This window comes from Peromyscus leucopus, chromosome 5, assembly GCF_004664715.2.
Source record: "Peromyscus leucopus breed LL Stock chromosome 5, UCI_PerLeu_2.1, whole genome shotgun sequence".
NCBI classification, from domain to species: domain Eukaryota; kingdom Metazoa; phylum Chordata; class Mammalia; order Rodentia; family Cricetidae; genus Peromyscus; species Peromyscus leucopus.
Window position 1 is genome coordinate 119,115,206 of NC_051067.1, and position 20,618 is coordinate 119,135,823.

General features: G+C 47.0%; 1 protein-coding gene across 1 annotated transcript in view; it reads right to left on the reverse strand.

Annotated features, from left to right (window-relative positions):
• Positions 1-20,618, reverse strand: part of Cdyl2 (chromodomain Y like 2) — a 198,720-nt gene that overhangs the window by 54,488 nt on the left and 123,614 nt on the right. The window contains exon 2 of the mRNA XM_028875701.2: positions 6,114-6,705. Within this exon, the coding sequence (XP_028731534.1) occupies positions 6,114-6,705 (592 nt within the window). The remainder of the gene's footprint in view (positions 1-6,113; positions 6,706-20,618) is intronic.

A 20,618-nucleotide genomic window follows, 5' to 3' on the forward strand; every position in this document is an offset into this window, starting at 1 on the left:
GAAGCCTAGAGTGTGTTCTCTTTTCCAATTCTCTGCAAAGTCTGCATGAGTGAGGGGCAGCCCACTCTAGAATCCTCACTTACATTATTCATTCTAGAAATACAGAATATACAACTATGTGTCCTTGTGCTCCTGCTGGATTCTTCTCAGTGCTTTCTAAGAGTGAGTTCAGTCTTGTTATGTTGTATTTATTTTAGTTTGTGTGTGTGTGTGTGTGTGTGTGTGAGAGAGAGAGAGAGAGAGAGAGAGAGAGAGAGAGAGAGAGAGAGAGAGAGAAGAAGAAGAAGGAGGAGGAGGAGGAGGAGGAGGGGGAGGGAGGGAGGGAGGGAGGGAGGGAGGGAGGGAGGGAGGGAAGAGGGGACAGAGGGAGGCAGGGAGGGAGGGACAGAGAGACTCATGTATCTCGGGCTTGTTAAGTTGCCAAGGATGATCTTGAATTTCTGACCCACCTGCCTCCACCTTCAAAGCGTTACAATTACAGACACACACCACCACGTTTGCTGAGGCTCTAACTCCAGACTTCATGCATTCCAGGCAAGCACTCTAAGAACTGTCATTAAGTTGTATCTTTTAATGAAATTGATCGCTTTTTCAAGGTTAGCAAATGTGAGTCAGAGAAATAGATCCCACCCCCGATCCTGGTCCGAGCATGTTTGTGGGTAACCAGGGTTTACAAAATGCTTTCCACTGCCCCGAAGTCAGGTGGGGAGTGCTTCAGAAGTCAGCTCTGGGGTCACATTGCCTGGGTCTGTCTCCTGATCCCAAACTGTGCGTGTATAACCTCTGTCTGCACTTCAATAATATGGGTATACCAGCCGCCTCTCAGGGCTGCCATGAAGATCACAGAGCATCCTTTGTAATTGCGAGACTGAATCTCAAGACCATCAGTCCCCTTATCCTACACCTCCCATCCCAAGTTCTCAGCTCACACTTCAAAATTTCACAAAGGCAAGAGGGAAGGTCCCGAGTGTAAGGATGGCCTCCAGTGAGGCCCCTGGCCTTCACAACCATCTACATTTTCATCTGACCACCCATAGCTGATTAGTCAGTGGTGGTGGTTCCCAAAGTGGGGTTCCCGGACCAACATTACCACCTGGAACTTGTTGGAAATGTCTATATTCTGGCTCCAGCCCACACCAGGAACTGACCCATCCTCCAGGGTGCTAAGTCTGACTCTGCCTTTGAAATGTCCCAAGTTCTCCCCACGCCTGACACTCAGTATCTGACACTCAGTATGAGTTGCTTTGGAAATTTTTTTGTGCATCTCAGTTCTGATCCACAGAAAAGGAAAGCAATAACCACACTGGAGAATGTGTAGGTTGAAATGAACATTCTAGACGAGAAGGCTCGGATCCTTTCAAAAGATCAATGAAGAAAAAAATGGCAAATGATGCCCATCTGTGGGGGAGGACATGCCAGGGCAGGAACGATGTTGGGAATAGTGAATGATGCAAGATTTGGGTGATAGACAGTCATCAAGACATGGGGGAAATGATCCGTGGAAATCAAAGAACTGTAGGCATGGGAATTGAGGGTCCATGAGCACTTGGAGAGCACTGAGCAGCTATGCTTTGCTCTGGGGCTCAAAGGGAATGAGGACACCTGCCTGGGGTTGTTCCCACAGGTTAAAGCACAGGTGGGTCTGTAAAAGAACCAGGCTGTGGCCTCTGTGGATAGTCAAGACAAAGGAGTTTTCCTGGGCATAACAGGAGAGCGAGGCTCTCTAGGTGGACAGCTTCCCGGCACAACTGAAGCCTGTCTTTCTTAAGAAACAGAGCGGGGGATAGAGGGAGGAAGAGAGACAGAGACAGAGAGGAGAGAGACAGAGACAGAGAGGAGAGAGAGAGAGAGAGAGAGAGAGAGAGAGAGAGAGAGAGAGAGAGAGAGAGAAGAGAAGAGAAGAGAAGAGAAGAGAAGAGAAGAGAAGAGAAGAGAATCCTTGTCGGAAGTGCACAGGCAAGGAAGAGACCTTTATAAAACCACGCTCTTACAAGTTTAAAATGCAAAGAACAGCTCCAGATCTAGCAGCGAGGGATCTATGAGCCATCGCTCACAACCACACACGTCCGCGGGGGCGGCCTTCCACACTCAGCTATTAAAACTCATCGTTTGACAGGAGTGACTCACACCTGCCCCCAGTCCCCATTCATCGGATGGGGCGGAGCTCATTCTAACAAGCTCCCGAAGGGATACTGAGGCAGATGGTCCCTGGACCACAGAGTCATGTGTCACTACAAGAGAAGAATCAGAATAGAGACGGGCACCGAGCCACGGCATACACATCACAAGCTTCAGTGGGGAGAGGCGTGGTGTGAAACCAAAATGTGCCACCCACTGAAACCCTGGTTTTGGTTTGTTCCTATAGCATAAGGAAGTCAGCAGTCAATGGGAAACAGATTATATAAGTTACTTTTCTCTAAGCAGAACTCGCCACCAAGGGAAGTAAGAGCCATATAAAAAGCAACACCCCATCCCAAAGCACTGCCATGAGGTACAGCCAGGAGCCCTCTGACCCCTTCTGCAGGGCAAAGAGGGGAGCCCCTGGTGCTGCAACCCACTGGCTATAGGGCACTCGATCCTTGGGTTTTGGTCAGGGAAGGTATAGAAGAGAAATATCCAATGCCCAACCTACATGTGACTGTAGCCCTCATCAAAGCTTCCCTCTGGCCAGAAACATGAATAGAGAAAGGTTTTGTCTCAGCACACCTCTAACTCTTCTCTGGAAAGTCCCAGAACTACAACACTTCCTGTATTGGGTCTTGTCTATGAATCTCAGACTGCTCTCTTTGGCAAGAATTCTGCCTCCCCTTTCCTGAGTTCTTGACAGATCTGGATAATAAGCTAGTTATAACAAAAGTGTTAAGCGATGATTGTGTCTAGGGGCATTTTTCACACTAGTGACTACAGAAGACTTGTATGTAAATATGGTAAAGCCAGTCCTTGTCCTACACATGACTTAGTTTACGGAGTCAGTTTTGGGTACCTTACTCAACTAACAGCCAGAGGCCACTAGCTTAGCAGACAGTAGATTGTAAGTTATGAAGGATGAATGCCTTATTCCTCATCTCTCTATTCTAGCACCTAGTAGGGCAGTGGTCCTGAAGAGAGATGCTCCAAGAATGAGAATTGAATTAAAGAGTGCCAGTGCCTGATGGGAAACAACATCACCCTCTCATCCTGGTACAAAGACTGAAACACAGAAGTCACTGAGGCACCTGTTAAGATCTAGTCTTCTGGACTCCATCCAAGACTCAGTACATCAGATGCTGTGGGATCTGCCTACATTTGTCACAGGTACCCAGGGGATATTACACACATGAAATATAAGACCAACAGCCTTATCCTCATGGGAGCTTGTGGGCACTAACACGAAAGGATGTAATTAAGCAAAAAGTTTGGAACAGCCACAAACACAATAGAGGTGGGCGGCTTCTTCCTCTCCATCCCAGCTGGGGCCCTTGGATGTGTGAATACATATTATTTGAGGAAGGTGGGAAGACAAGAGACCAAGGAGGAGGATGGTCCAGAATAGCTACAAACTCTCAGAGACTTCAGAAGATGGGCCATGCTAGCTTCCCAGATGATGGAGTACTGGGCTCCATCAGCACCATCGGGTCATCATTCAGGGTAGCTCAACAGAGAGCAAATGGCCAGTGGTTCTACTCCACTGTAGAAAGAAGCACTGGGGAAGAGACCCTCCTTCTGTGCCACACACTGCTGTCTGGCAGTCGGGCCACTAACCATCTTCCCTGATGCGCCTCCTCACTCTTGGGGAAGCTGCAGGTCTGGCAGGGGGTGTCAGCGGCTCAGCTGCTGGGATCCTGCCCAGGCTCCTGTGCCTGTACCCTGAGAGCCTAAGAGGCTTCCCGTTGCCACCCTTCCTGCACCGACAGGGGATCCTGCAACTGCTGGCAGCTGTCACGGGAACATCAAACGTGCATGTTTATGCCAAGCCTCATTTACACAAGCTACTTCTCCCCCAAGAGATGAATTTTTAAAACAAACAGCACTTCCATATGCTAGAGGCACAGTACATCAGCACTGGGGATCCCCAGACAGAAACATGAGTCAGGCTGGGGCAGACACCTAAGTAAATCGTGTTAGGATGAAATTCCTCTCTGGAGCAGGAGGAACCTCTAAGCGATGGCTCAGGTCCCTCCAAAGACGGCAAGCTCTCCCCGAAAGGAGCATTCTCAGAATGGTCCAGACCCCACACTCAGCATCATCACTGACACGCACTGGCCTCATGACCCAGCCAGCTGCACCAACTGCGTCCCAGCATCCCTGTTCACACATACTCTCACTCCATCAGGGACATCTGAGGACCCTGCACATTGGGCATGGATTCTTGTGTGCCCATTAAGTATTTTCTGAAGCCCCTGAGGCCTGGGGCTCTGATCCTCAGAGATGAAGACGCTGCCTGTGGGGATATACAAAGGTGTTCGAGAAAGGAGGCGGCATGAAACGGGAACACACGGCTTGTCCAAAGACACAGGCCACTAAGGTCTCTGCGGAGGAGCAACCTAGCCACTGAGGAAGTCTCAGCATGGGAAGCTGAAGTCACCCAGGTCACGGCCTCCTCCTTTAATTCTGCTTCCGGAGACCGTAGGAGGGAGGAAGCCCACCATCTGATGTGAGCCGTATACAGTCTGCATTGCTTCCCAGAGAAGAAAGGAGCAGGCAAGAGAGCCGGCACAGGATGGGGTTGTAACTACATTTAGGACCCACGATGGTCTGGGTGTTGGGTTCCCCCCCCAAAAAAAAAGTCATAGCTGGAAACTTAATTCCTCATGTAGCAGTATCAAGAGGCAGAACCTGCAGGAGGTGATGAGGTCATAAGAACTCTACCATCCTGAATGGGATTAGTGATTTTGTAAAGGAAGCTCCAGGCCAGCCTGGGCGACAGTGTGAGTTCAAGGCAAGCCTGGTCTAAGAGACTTTATAAAGAAATTAAATAAAGAAACATGAAAGGAGTTGTGCTGTCCTATCCACCAAGTAAGCACACAGCTAGAAATCATGTTCCATCTATGAGGAACATCCCTCATCAGCCCTGACTCTGTTGTCCCCTCCATCTTGGACTTCCCAGTTACTAGAACTGTGAGAATTAAGTTTCCATGGTGACCCAGTCTCAGGCCATAATACAGACATGAAGCCCATCACCTATGCCGTGACACCAGAGGGGAAGGCATCTCCCATCATATGCTGGTGTGGCAAACTCCACCTGGAAATAGGGTGGGAGGGAGGGAAGCCCCCAGGCGGCCCCCTCTCTGGGCACTATAAGACCACAAGCAAAGGCTGTGAGTGAGACGCAAGGGAGGTGCTGGTCCTCTGGGGATCACTCCTTTGTCCTGAGGTGTAAGAATTCTTAAGCTGCCTTCAGGGATGTGGATCTGGCGTGGTGACCATGGCTGTGGGTGTCCTGCAGCATAGTAGGGAATCTTTTCCTTTTTTCTTTTTCTGTAATTAACAGTATGGGGGATCGGATGCCCCCTAGCCATCTTGGCATTACAGAATCTCACTAAGTGGCTCAGGCTGGCCACGAACTCAACCTGTAGCCTGGAGTGACCTTAAATTTACAATCCTCCTGCCTCAGCCTCCCAGGTAGCTAGGACGGCAGGCCTGGAGGTAGTTAAGCCTGTCGCTTTGTAACCATCACAGGCCCCACCTGCACATCTGTGGCCTGGCATTCCCACATGCAAAGGTACATAATAACCAACATAGGCATGAGGTCGAGTTTACACAGCCCTGAGGTGAAAAACAAAGGCAGTGTTAACAAGTAGCTAAGAGTCAAAGACAGGAGGCATTACGGGCCTCCCTAGGTTGAAAGAAAAATCATACCAAGGAACTAGACAAATAGATTGGTTGGTAGAGTGCTTGCCTAACATGCATAATGCCCTGTGTTCCACCTTTACCTAAGCCAGGATATAACAGTGCCTGCCTATAATCCCAACACTCAGGAGGTAGAGGCAGGAGATAGGTAGGTCAAGGCCATTCTAGAATACTTAGTGAGTTTGAGGCTACCCTGGGCTAACCTAGGATCCTATTTCAAGCAACAACAAAAAAATTGCTGGCCACAGCCAAAACCAACCCCGAGAGAAAGAAAAGCCACAAACCAACTCCGTTCTCCACCAGCGCAGAGTGGGTCCCATCACAGTCACTGGCATCCTGCTCTCCAACCTGGTCATTCAAATCCAAATCTGGTTGATGGGACCCATTTCCAAAGTGGGATTCGTCCTTCTCGGAGCCAACGTCTCCGTTCTCCAAGCCGTTCTGAGTCTTCTTCAGGGGCATGATTTGCAAGCCACTGGGCGTAGTCCTATAAGACACAGTCTTAGCAGCCCTGTCTCCAGCCCCAGGGGCCTTTCCTGAAGACCCCTTCTTGGGCCTGGACAGGGGAGAGTTGATGCGCTTCCGCTTGTGGGAAGTTGATTTGCTCTTCCCGGGCTCCAGAGGCCTGTGGGGGAGTCTCTCCACTGGTGGGCTGCGGTTGTCACGAAGGAGCTTAGAGGCTCCAGCCTGCTTCCCTGACTTTACCCTCTTGTCCTTGGATACATGCAGCCCATTGAACTCATCAATAAACTCCTCACAGTGCAGGAGGTGATGCTCCGGCTCCCACGTGTCCTCGGTGCTGCCATAGCCTTTCCATCGGATAAGATATTCCCATTTCCCCTTCTTGTTCTTCCTCTTGTCCACAATCCTTTCAACCTGGGAATGCAAAACAGGAGAGTGAGAAATAAGACATAACAACCCATTTTCCAAAATGCCTCAGGCCATCTTAGGTCCAGGTACAGATGGACAGGCAAACTCCGAGTCCCTGCTAACATCATCTAGAAAGAGCCCCCAAGACCCAATCTAGAAATTTTAGAGTGGAAAATTACTAACAGTAAAGCTTGCCTGATGACCTGCAGACATGTCAAGTTCATGCATTTGAGAAGCTTTAAGACAGACAAGGATGTGCAATGTAGAGATGAAGCCATGTGGAGTTCTTGTTGAGAAACAGACAAACGTTAGGTGGCAGGTGACACGTAAGATTGTACCTCCCTGGTGACTTGGCTTTAAACGAAAGCCTTGTGTTCAGGCTGATAAAAGACTGTCCCATGCACTCCCGCAGAACTCTTGCACTTGGTCTGGGTGGCGGCCAACTTCACAAGGTCATAAATCGCCAAGCCTTTGCTGCTCTGAGACTGCAGTGCTTGCTATTCTGAGTGGGGGTCTTTGTTCCAGTCCACCCCAGGCAGGAGGAGCAACGTAACACTCCCAGGAGTGCTAGGGAGAGAGCTGGCTTGTTTCAGAACACAGCTGAAGGGTTGGGGTTTTAGCTTAGCTGAAGAACACCTGCCTTGCAGCTGGGAGGCCCTGGGTTTGATTCTGCAGTCCTGCTACTCCCACTCAAAACTAAAACATCACAATCATGACCGTGTTCCATGGTGCCTCTTCAGGCTATACCCCACTGAAAGCATCCACATACCCACCCTCATTTACTTTTGTTGAGATTGCAGTACAGGCTTTCTCTAGAGATTCTTATTGTAAGGGCTGCAAAGTGGACTTTGAAAGACCCATCTGACAAGGACTTCTACTCTTAGGGTGAAGGGAGGAGGGGACTGGACCTGCCTCGACTGAATCTACCAGGCTGAGCTGAATCCCCAGGGGAGTCCTTGCCCTGGAGGAGATGGGAATGGGGGGTGGATTGGGAGGAAGGGGGGGAGGGGAGGAAGGAAGACAGGGGAATCCGTGGCTGATACATAAAATTAAATTAAATTATAAAATTTTTTAAAATAATAAAAAAGTAATATTAATTGAGCAATTATACATATGGCATCACACTAGTTTCTCTTTGTGATATCATTGCTATTTTATATAGTAAATCTTTTTTAAAAGATTTATATGTATGTATGTGGAGGTAGGGATAGTGCATGTGTGGAGCACATGTGGAGGCCAGCAGAGGGTCTAGCTGGAGCTGAAGTCACAGGTGGTAGTGAGCTACCTGATCTGGGTGTTAAGAACCAAACCCAGGTCCTCTGCAAGAGCAGTCAGTACATGCTCTTCAATGCTGAGCCATCTTTCATTAACATACACTGGGCATTTCTGAGGTGGACACTGTATGGAATGACGGCCTGAGGACCTGCCCATCACGTTTTCTCCTGACATCCCAATAAGGTAAGCCTCTTCTCTGTCCCCACTTTATGGTGAGGACACTACGGCACAGAGACAAGTCACTTAACTCCTGGAGCTGCTCAGGGAAGATCTGGGGTTGGAACAACTCTCACCCCGAACATTCTCTCCCAATCCCTACAGCAGGCTAGCCTTCTCAGCGGCAAGAATATTTCACAATGGACAAGATGGATTGGCATCAGCCAAGGTGGGTTCTCCCCGGTGCGGCCTCCCCAGCTGCCACCCAGGAGTGCAGCATGGAGGCAGAGAGAGGAGTACAGCACATGTTTAGAGACCGCTGGGTGCCAGGCATACTGCCATGGGAAGCACTGTTATCCTCTCACCTGGCAGGGGAAGGGACTGGGTGTACTGGTTAGGGCTCCTGTTGCTGTGATAAAGCACCTCAACCTAAAGCAACTTGGGAAAGAAAAGGTTTCTTTCAGACTACAACTCAGGTCAAAGTCCATCACCAAGGGATGTCAGGGCAGGAACTCAAGTCAGGAACTAAAGCAGAGGCCATGGAGGAATGCTGCTGACTGGCAGCAATTTCGTTTTCTATGGCTCCCCCAGCCTGTTTTCCTATACAACTCAAACCCATCTGCCCAGAGTTGCCACCACCCATGGTGGGCTGGGCCCTCCCACCTCAATTGTTAATCAAGCACATGCCCTACAGATTTGCCTACATTCCAGTCTTAAGGAGGCGTTTCCTCAATTCAGATGCCTTCTTCCTATATACATCTAGGTATGTGTCAAGTTGACAAAAATCAACCAGGACACGGTACATGAGGTAACTTGCCCAGGAGCATAAGCCAGGCGATAGTAGAGGTGGGTTTGGACACACTGCCCATGTCTAAGCTACCTGCTACTATCTAGAAACACATCCCCTCATATTGCACAGATAAACACAGTCAGGGTAATATTGGGTCTGTGCTAATAGCTGATGTATCAAAGTAAAGGGTCATTTTTATTAAAAAATTTAAACATTTATTTATTCATTATTGGGGGGGTGCATATGCCACTGTGTACATGTGGAAGTCAGAAGACAGCTTGCAGGAATTAATTCTTCTTCCACCACGTGGGATCCAGGGATCAAACATGAGTCACTAGGTTTGATGGCAAGTTTCTTTACCTGATGAGTCATCTTGAGCGACATAAGCCAAGGGTACTTTAAGAGTTCATTTACTACCCTTTCAACCTCATTATCCATTTGAATTTGGCTTTGCCCGTGGTGGCTGGTCAATGTACAAAGAATGAGTGTCTGCAGAGTGCTCAGCTCTAACGGAGACATCTGCATCACACTTCCTCCCCCTAAGGCTCAAGAATCACCACAGACAAGGGGGCAGAAGCTAAGAGACAGAGGTTGGAGGGGAAGTTGAGAAAAACAGTGTCCTCTGGACACGACAGACCCACTGTGCTCACAAATTCACACAGCTGTGACTGCCTACACAAAATCAAGCCAGTCAACGTTCCAGCATGGGAGAGGGGGACAGGGTTCACAAGACTCCCCAGCTAAGGAGCTGCTGACAGTTGATGGATTCTGGGGAAGGGATTTGGTTTTCTGTAAGGGTGTGACCCCTGGTAGGGTGACCAAGCTCCAATGGAAGGCCCACACCCATTTACATATGGGTGGCATAAACTGGACTCAGTAGTTCTGAAACGGAGAGTGAGAAAGTACGAAGTTGGGAAGATGGAAGATAAGGAGGATCCTGGAGGACTTAAGGAGGGGGGAGATCAAAATATATTTTATGATTGTATGAAATTCTCAAGAATTAATAAAAGTATATATCTGTTTTAAAACGTGTTGGTGCATGCCGTTAGTCCCAGCAGTGGGGACGCTGAGATCGGCAGATCTCTGTGAGTTTGAGGCTCGTTTAGTCTATATAAAGAGCTCTATCTTACAACCCCCATGAAAAAAAATTTAAAAACACTGAATTCAAACATATTTCTTTTGTTGTTGTTGTTTCTTTTGGTGCTACTGGAGACTGGACCCAGGACCCAGGACCCAGGACCTTGTGAATGCTAAGTAAGTGCTCTCTCATGCAAAAATGCCCCTACTCTTCACCCATATGTTTCAGTGTCCACACAATACATTTACAGGATGAAATTCTGATTCACTTGCACTGAACTACAAGGAAAGACTGTACTCCTGAAACGTACAAAAGAGAAGACAGGAAGGACAGGCAGGTGCAGTGAGAGCACTAGCTGTTGTAGCTGTAAAGTAATAGATATAAGGGGCCCCTAAATGACTCTGCGTGTTTATAGATTGAAATTTTATGAACTGGGATCATCTCCCTGGTGATTAACATGTAACAGAAGCAATTGAAAATAACGAGGTGGCTTTTACTGCTCTGCCTTAATAAATATGGATCTAGCTAGGTCACACCTCCTCCTTATAATACTGCCGCTTGGACAATTTTAACTGATTCCTTAATTGAGTCACCTTTATTTAAATTCACCATTTTCTATTACAATTTCCCTCCTTACGAGACTCTGTTTTGGATGCATTTCATAAATCACACAAACTCAACAGTTTTTTAAAAATAAAACTGAGATCAATTCATCCTGCACCCAACCTATGGGGTCAAAGTTACTGCTGGTCAATTATAATGACACTTCAGAAAGCTCTGAGGGTTTCTGAAAGAGCCTGCAGCCTTGCTTCCTTTGAGGACATTGTGGGGAGAGACTGTGTGCCACTGACAGAAATAGGAAGAGGGAACAAGCAGCCTCGCGGTGTCTGGAATGGCAACATGTCCAAGGACACCAGCTTGGACTGTCACCAGAAAATACACAGCTCTTGAGAGCTAAGGGGTACTTAATAGAATGGAGGTCTCTGCTCTAGAAAGCATAGGTTTGGCTCCTGCAGTGAAGGGATCCCCCCCCCCCAGATAAGGCAGAAGACAACGTTTCACAGTGGGTAGACGTGCAGGTGGGTGGGTAGATGGATGATAAGTGAATTATGATGGATGATGGATAGATGGATAGACAGATAAATGAAAGGGAAGATGAATGCATGGATGGATGGGTGCAGGTGGGTAGATGATAAATGGAAAGCATTATTAAATGGATAGATGATGAATAGATGGGCAAATAGGTGGTTTTGGATGAATGGACAAATGCATGGATGGATGAGTAGCTGGCTGAACGACAGCTGGTTGGGTAGATTGATGATGGATGGATGGATGGATGGATGATGGATGGATGGATGGATGAGTAGCTGGCTGAACAATGGTTGATTGGGTAGATTGATGATGGATAGATGGATGGATGGATGGATGGATGGATGGATGGATGGATGGATGGATGGATAAATCCATGGAAGGATGACTAGACAGCTGGCAGGTGAAGGAATGGGCAGAAGGTTGAGCTCATGAAATGATGAGCAGATGGATGGATGGCAGTCACATAAAAATGAAGTTAGCATAATATTAAGAACAAAGGCTTTAGAACAAGACCCTCTTGGTTAAATCCCTTATTAAACCCTATTATGTATTCCTAAGCACAATGATAAATGTCTTTGGGCCTACGGTGACTCATACAGCAAGGAGCAAGGAGGAAGTAACTGGCCCATTTCATTGGGTGGTTGTGGACAATATACAAATAGAAGTTTTCACATTCCACAATAGAAGTTACTTAATCTTGTATAGCCTCCTATGACCACAACACTTGCTGGTGTCCATGACCAGAATGTTTCCCCACCTTGCACAAAATGACCTCAAGTGACAATCAGTTCCTTCTCAAAGAGAAGAGAGTGTCTACCTACTTGAATAAATCCTTTCAAGTACAGACGGTGGCTGTACACAGTAGTGCTGCTCTACAATCCAGGAACTGTCGAGAAGGGTGCAGAGTCTAGACGGCTGGAAGCCACACTGGAGGGGGAGCTAGTTCTGTTCTCTTCAAGTTACTGAGGGTTTCAACAGACCACTGCTTCCACCACTGTCCCACCCACAAAGCCACTGGATACATAAACTACCTCAATGCCAACTACAAAGAGAATCAATGGTATCATCCCTAGTAGCTTGTTGTTTAAAGGAAAAAAAAAAACTGCCAACCTCTATCCCTGTGACTGGAAACTTGTCCAATCACTCTAGACCTCAGTTTCTCCATCTGAAACAGACTTAGCAATCTCAGTACTGATAGGACTGTGAGGAGGAGTGGAAGGACCACAATATACAAAAACACCTTCAGAAGCCCACAGTACCTGGAAATGGAAAGGGACTGGTCTCCTGTGCATTAAGCCAGTAGACAGAACTGCTTTCCATGGCTTCATCCGGTGTTTAGAACAAAAAAGAAAGGTACTTTTCAGGTTTTGAAGAAAAATTGCTCTTTCTGAAAGACCAAAATGCCTCCAGGGAACTCTGGGGGGGGGGGGAGATGACCCCAAGCATCTCACTGTATTTTGGTCATTGTCACCTCTGGTGACTCACCCTCCTTCCCTATGTGCCTGTGTTGGCTCCTCTTCCAGGAAGACTCTCAGACCAATTTTAATGCTTCTTTCTCTGCTGCTGAGGCTCATGTCACCTGAACTTGGCCTTGCCTGTGATTACATTTCCTACCTGAGACATCTTACTTTTCTAGAACCCCTCCCACCCACCTCTATCCTGTCTCCCAACTCCTCACACCTTCTGACAACAGAAGTATGACCCTTATCTGGGCAATTCCATCTCCTAACACTTCACCTACCTGTACAGGTCATCAGCATCATCTAGAGCTCATTCCTCACAAACGGAAGAATTGTCAATGCAATCTCCTCGTGCTTATATGCACTCACAAACACGTGAATGGTATTAAAAGAGTTGACATGCTCACACCCCCACAGGCTTCTTTTTTCCTGAGATGAGCAACATGAGATGCTGAACTATTCCTTAGGGTTCAACTAAATTGTTAATTAACATTTACACTCTCTGATCCCAGATAACTTGAGACGATGCTACTGCAGCTGGGGGGTAGGGAGATCCTGATGCAATCATTACCAGTGTCCCAGTGACCCCAGGATGACTGTCCCATTAGGAATAATAATGATGGCAGTCCCAGGAATTACATTAATCACTAATAAAGTGTCTATCTCATCTCTGTGCCCACTCTTTCAGCGTGGTATTATTCTCGCCATTTGACAAGTGAGAAGACTGAGGATCAGGGAAGATGGTGACTTCTTTGTGCCACATATCCAATAAGTGGTTACTCAAGATTTGAACTCAAGGTCACTGGACTCCATAACCAGTAGGAAGTTACTGGACAAACATCAACTCTGTGGACCATCGATATTCAGAGAGAGGCATGAAGAAGGCAAGCACTTCACAGATGTGACTCACTGGATGGATCATTGTGAACAGAGACACATATGTCCAGCAGAAAACCACAGAGCATGGAGAGTGCTAGGAGATGTGTAAGAAGGAATGAGGAAAGAGGGTAGAAGAGGAAGTTAAGAGCGTAGACACAGACAGAGGCAGAGAGGTGAACTTTCCTCAGATGAATTTCTGGGAAGAAAGAAGCTAGACAGGGCTAAGAGAAGCTGAAAAAAGGAGAAAACTTAGATCCAGGTGACACCCACGAGGGGCCACCCATTGTGCTTCCCAGCCTCCTACTACCAGGCAAACACAATAAGAGCAATGGCTGATATTTGTTCAGCCAGCCACTGCCATACATGATCCCAACATATTAACTCATTTCATCTTCAAAATGACCCAGTGAGATGATTTTATTTTCTCCTTTATAGAGGACAAAATGAGGCTCCTGGAAGTTAAAGACCATGCACAGGCCCTACCTCTGATAAGCATCACAGAGCTCAGAACGGTCCACAGTACTTTGGCTTCAGGCCCCACCTTTTCAATGGATGCCTTATACATCCCCCACATAGCATGCAGTGGGCCCAACCTGAGAAGGCCAACAGAGCATCTGTCTGCACCCTTAGAGCTTTTCTTTCCATGCACACCAAGGTTACCCACACACTGTGCCTCCTTTACATCATAAAGATTAGCTTCCCCCCAGTCTTGACACTCCTGGGGACTTCCAGCATCCCCTATAGGCCCCTATCCCTAATCCTCGATCACCCTAGACCCCCCATCCCCCACCCCCGTCCTCCATCCCCCCTCCTCCATCCCCCACCCCCCGTCCCCCATCCCCCACCCCCGGGAAAGTAGAAGAGAAAACTATAGTCTCTCCAGTACCCAGGATCCCCTACCAAAAACTTTCCAGACTCTTGAAGGCATTGCTTCCCAGCACACAGGACTGGCCTTGGCCTCTGAGAGCAAAGAACAGGGTCGACAAAAGATAAAGGGTGATGTCCCTTAGGCAGGCCACCAGAGTAGCCATCCCTGGATAGAAATATAACTCATTCCTTTGATCCCACAAGGACATCTTTCTCTCTTTTACATTTTTGTATTTTTAATCCACATGGTAGAGAACACTATGCTATTTTTAAACAAAGTGCTTTTGAGGGTCTCCTTCCCCATCTCTCCCACCTTACCACCCCGTTTCTCCCCTGGAGCCCCATCCCCGATTCTTTCCCTCTTTCGTGTCCCATGTGTTCCTTTGCCCACTCCCACACTTCCTTATCATCCCCTCTCTGTCTGATTTCTAGACATTTAGGCTTTACCCACCCTTACCCATGATCACATATAAACATGAATATGTTATAAGTGAGGGTTTTCATATGGTGAAAAATCTGCTGGTTTTGTCTGGTTTAGTTACAGTCACCTCAGCTGAATATTACTCTTTCTAGATCCATCCATTTTCCAGCAAAGTTCTTTATGTGCTTTTCTTTACAGCTGCATAATACTCCATTACATATATGTACCACATGTTCTCTACTCACTCATCTGTTGATGCACATCTAGGCTGGTTCCATTTCCTATCTCTTATGAACATAGCAGCAATAAACATGGATGTGTGAGTGTCATGTGGTAGGAGGTAGAGTCCTCTGGGGATATATATGCTTAGGAATGGCATAGGTGGGTCATATGTCTGCTCTATTTTTTTTTTTTTGAGAAATCTACATACTGATTTTCATTATGATTTCATAATAATTTGCAATCCTGCCAGCAGTGATTTAAGGGATCCTCGTTTCTAACATGGACCTCTCTTTTTGAATCCTGTCAATATCCTGGGACAGCTCCCTTAGGGTACAAACACAACGAAATGAGCTCTTCAAGAAAAAAGGGTCATGGAAAGTTCTGGAAGCAACTGCCCACTTTGGTGTGTCAGTTAGAGAGTATCCCAGTTGGAGAGAAAGGTAGGAAGAACATGGTCTACCCAGCAACACCACCCTGGAAAGATGGCTGCTAGACCAAGACACTTGACCCAGACCCAAGTAAATCAAACTTGAGTCCAGGTGAGGTCTGACCTGGAGGTTCCCTGGCAGCCAAGTGATAAAGGTGATCGAGGGGTCTCCACAATCTTCTAATGGGAACCCTACCCTACAGAAGCCTGGCTTTCATCAGGAACACACAGACTACTAACAGAAATGTCTACAACATGAACATGGCCAAAACCCAAAACTCTCCAGAAAGCCACATTAATGAGGCATCCCACTATATGCTCTCAGTGGGCATGGATGGTGTTTTCCATTACTGTAAAAAAAAAGAAAAAGAAAAAAAGAATAAGACCTCTGTACTCAAAGGGGACAGATGACAAAAATGAAATTGAGCCAAGCGTCTGGGAGGATGGGGACTGGACCTGCCTGGACTGAGTCTATCAGGTCGATCTCAGTCCTCATGGGTGGCCTTGATCTGGAGGTGGTGGGAATGGGGGTGGGCTTGGGGGAAGGAGAGGGGGCCAGGAAGGGGGAGAACAAGGGAATCTGTGGCTGTTATGTAGAACTGAATAGTATTGTAAAATAAAATAAATAAAAGAAAAAAAAATTTAAAAAAAACGAAATTGACAGACTGAGAAGGAAAGAGATATGAAGGAAGAATCACTTACATGAAGAAAGGGGTCAAGTAACCAAGAGAAGAAAAGCCTGAGAAGGTAGATAATCCCACAGGAACCAGGAAGCGCCAAAATCAGGCAGTAAACCAACTGATGGCGTCAACTGCAGCCTCACCCAGCTCCCCAGGATTAGAGTGGGGACAGTCACTCATTTTAAAGAAAATATCCATGAAAATGAGGCTAGGCATCCAGAAGAGCTTACAGAGGTCCAACCACCATTAGTGGAGGGAAATGGGACAGAAATGCTAATCAAGGCAGAGGAGGGGGAAAAAATCTCTATGTCCAGAGTCTGCAGTCCAGAAGTGTGCTCAGTGGTGGTGGTGGGAGAGGGAGGAGGAGGAATGTGAAGACTGTTTCTCACCTTACAAAGCATCTTCATTTCAACAAGCTAAACCCTGTCCTGTCACACGACAACCCTCCTCCATCCGGAAGAGCAATTTGGGGAATGTTAAACACAATATACAATGAAGAAACAAATACTGAGCTGGAGAGATTGCTGCAGAACATTCCTTTGCACTGTGTGAAGATGTGTCACTGTGATTGGTTTAATAAAGAGCTGAATGGCAAATAGCTAGGCAAGAAGAGGTTAGTTACAAGGGACTTCTGGGAACAGAGAGGTCTCAGGGAAAAAGAAAGGCGGAGTCGCCACCCAGACTGAGAGGAAGCAAGATATGCAGGAAGAGAGGTAAAAGCCACAAGCCATGTGACAGCATGTAGATAAATAGAAAAAGGTTAATTTAAGTTATAAGAGACAGTCAGAAACAAGCCTAAGCTATAGGCTGAACTTCCATAATTAATATTGTCTCTGTGTCATGATTTGGGGGCTGGTGGTCCAAAAAAGCCTGTTTATAGGAACTGGTGTGGTAGACAAAACATTTGTTGTGCAAATTCAAGGATATGGCTTTAGATCTTCAGCACTGATATAAAGCCAGTTTCCAGGTGTGCTGGAACACACCTGTAACCCCAGTTCTATGAAGTAAAGGGGGAGAGGCAGAGGAATCCCAGGGCTTGCTGCACAACCTGCCTAGCCAAAATGGCAAGTTCCAGGTTCAGTGAGAGACCATGTCTCAAAAAATAAGATGAAGAGTCATATACAAAGACACCCAACATTGATCTCTGGCAGCCATACTCATATGTACACACTTACACACATACACACACACACACACACACACACACACACACACACACACACACACAGGGGGACAAACACTGTGAACTATAATATTCTTAACTACTGGTTACGTAGTCTTCTGAGGCAAAGGAGGAGGATCTTATCTCATGTTTTAGGGAGCAAAATGTAAATGACTCACTTTCAAAAACATGGCTCAAATTTATACTTCCAAAACTGATTTACAACCTAAACCCTACAACTTCATGGGGGTGGAGAGGGGCAGCAAGACCAAGACATATGACTTGAGTTCACACCCTGGAACCCATATGGCAAAAGGAGAGAACCGATTCCTGCAAGTTGTCCTCTGATCTCCATGTACACACACATACACACACACACACACACACACACACACACACACACACACACACACTAAAATAAATAAATTAAATTTAAACTCAAGAAGGCACAGGAAGGAGATGCCCTCTTGTGCTCTCTGTTGCTGTGATAAACAACCATGACCAAAATCAAGTTAGAGGAAGAAAGGATTTATTTCACCTTACAACCCCCAGGGCACAGTCCAATGAGGGACTTCAGGGCAGGAACTCAAGGCAGGAACCTGAGGGCAGGAACCGAAGGTCATTGGGAAATGCTGCTCACCATGGCTTACAGTAAGTACCCCCTGCCCAAGGATGACATTTCCCACAGTGGGCTGGGTCCATCCAGGTCAATCATTAACCAAAAAGAAAAAAGAAAAGAAAAGAAATGCCCCCATGCACTTGCCAACAGGCAATCTGATGGAGGCATTTCCTCAACTGAGGCTCCCTCTGTCCCAATGACTCTAGTTTGTGTCAAGCTGATATAAACTACACGGCCCAGGAGATATGCACACACATATGTGGAGTGGTGAGAAAAAAAAATGCAGTGAGGCCCCAGAGTTCCGTCTACTACGTCTGGAGGATGAGATGAGCAGAAGCAAAGGCAAAGCGACCCTCAAAGGACTGCTTCAACAACAGTGCCCAGATATAGCGCCAGAACAACACGTGATTTCAAAACCACGGTCAGACAACAAACACAGGAAACGGTCTAGAAGAAGCTGGGGACACAGCTCCCTCAGTGCAATGTAAGCATGAGGATCTGAGTTCAAATCCCCAGCATCCACTAAAAAGCCTGGTACAACAGCATGCTCCTGTGCTCTCATCCACCTGGGGAGGTGGAAACAGGAGCATGCCTGGGACTCAGAGGCCAGGTAGCCTAGCCAAAACATCATGTTCCAGGTTCACTGAGACATCTGTCTCAAAAAAATAGGGTAGGGAAGTGGCTGAGGAAGACATACCCGACAGTGATGTCTAGCTGCCATATGCATACACATGCACACACCCATGTGCACATACATGTATACACACATCCATACACACATATGCACATATGCTCATGTGTACACACATGAAAGCACACTCAAACGCACACTTGCACACAATGTACGTAGACACAAAGAACGTGGTTTTACACCGTGAAGAGGGAGGAGCCAGTGTCTAACTTCTGTATCCTGTCACTGGTGAAGCCTGCCCCACACTGGGAATGTATCTCAGTGGATGAATGCTCACCTAGACTGTGCAAGGCCTGGGTTTCCATCTAAGGAGGATGTTTGCACATATTTTGAAAAGGGGGACCTCTGCCTTCAGGAAAAGCAAATATATCCACAAAATGACAAGAACAATCATAGCATTTTTCTTTGGAGCAGACAGAAAACCGAACAAGGAAATATTTTCAAAAGTGAATAAACTGTATTATGTGCACGCGGGAGACACTAGTCAAAGAACAGGAAATTGAGAAGTGTAGCCTCTAGGAGCATGGGTACAGACACCACGCTGATTCCAAGAGGCACATCTGAGAGACAACACCAGGCAAAACTCAGCTCCAGGAGCAGTCTCATTGAGGACAGAGTGGGGCAGGTGGAACAGCATGCTGGGGACAGTGACAAGAGCCACCGGACAATTTTCTGAGATGTAGAAACAGTCTCCAACCTAACCACCATGGTGAGACGGGCATCTGTCAGTCACTCTAACATTTCAGATGCGCAGGTTTACTGGAGGTGAAGACCCACAGATGTGGAAAGAGGAAACGGGCATCTAAAACCAAATGAGAAGATGGAAATAAGCTCCATGGTACAAAAGCCACCTCAAAAACAAGGTAACATTAAGATCAAGATGGGGAAACCCACAGTGATGCAGACCCAAGCTGGGGGGACCTCATGGACTCTGGCCTGTCAGCTGGGGAGCGTGCAGTGCATGAGACCAAACTAGGCCCTCTGAATGGGGGTGACAGTTATGTGGCTAAATCTGTTTGAGGAGCCCCTAGCACTGGGACCAGGACTGATCCCAAAAATGGCTTTTTGGAACATTCCCTAGGGTGGGATACCTTGCTCAGCCTTGACATGGGGCGGGGGGGAAGCTTGGTCCTGACTCAACTTAGTATGCCAGACTTTGTTGACTCCCCAAGGGAGGCCTTACCCTCTCTGAGGGGTGGGAGAAGGGGAGGGAGGGGGAACTGGGATTGGTATGTAAAATAAAAAAAAAAAAAAACTTTTTTTAAATAAAAAAAAAGAAATAGAAGCCATAAAAATACTAAGAGATGAAAGGAGAAACGAGACTAAATATAATACACACCAAAACCAATCAAACTTGTGTGTGCATACTTACAGAGGCATTGTTTGTAACTGCCCGATCACAAATTGACAGCAATCCTCCAATAAGGAAGCAGATAAACAAACTGAAGAGACTCCACAGAACTGACTACCACTCAGAAACAAAAGGAAGCAAGCCACTGATTCGCACAGCACCCAGAGTGAATCTGAAATTCCTTCTGCACAGTGACAGAAGACAGACTCAGAAGGCTATTACATAGTTTCCATCCTGGAAAAGACTAAGACGATGGAGACAGGGAGATCCGTGGGTGTCAGAAGCCACTTCGGAGGGATGACTGCACAGGGCGACACCAGGGGAATTTTTTATGTCATGCAACTGCCTTACATGATGGTGGCTGTGATCATGTGACCACTACACAGGTGTCAAAGCCGACAGAACCACAGAGAGAGACCTCAAAGTGACCCTTAAGGTGTGAATTTTGAAAAAAAAAATTAGCTGGGGGTGGGCTGTGAAGATAAGTTAGTTGAAATGTTTGCCACAGAAGTATAAGGACCTGACCCTGAATTCCTAGAATCCACACAAAGCCACATACAGGTGAGTTGGGATGGTGGAGACAGGGGGATCCCTGGGGCCTGCTGGCCTGCTGGTCTAACCAAAAGTCAGTCAGCTCTAGGTTCAGTGAAAGAGCCTGTCTCAAAAAAAGGGGGGAGAGATATGACTGAGGAGAAGAAGACCTGGCCTTGAACCCTGCCCTCCACACACACAAATTGGCCTTAAGGGTA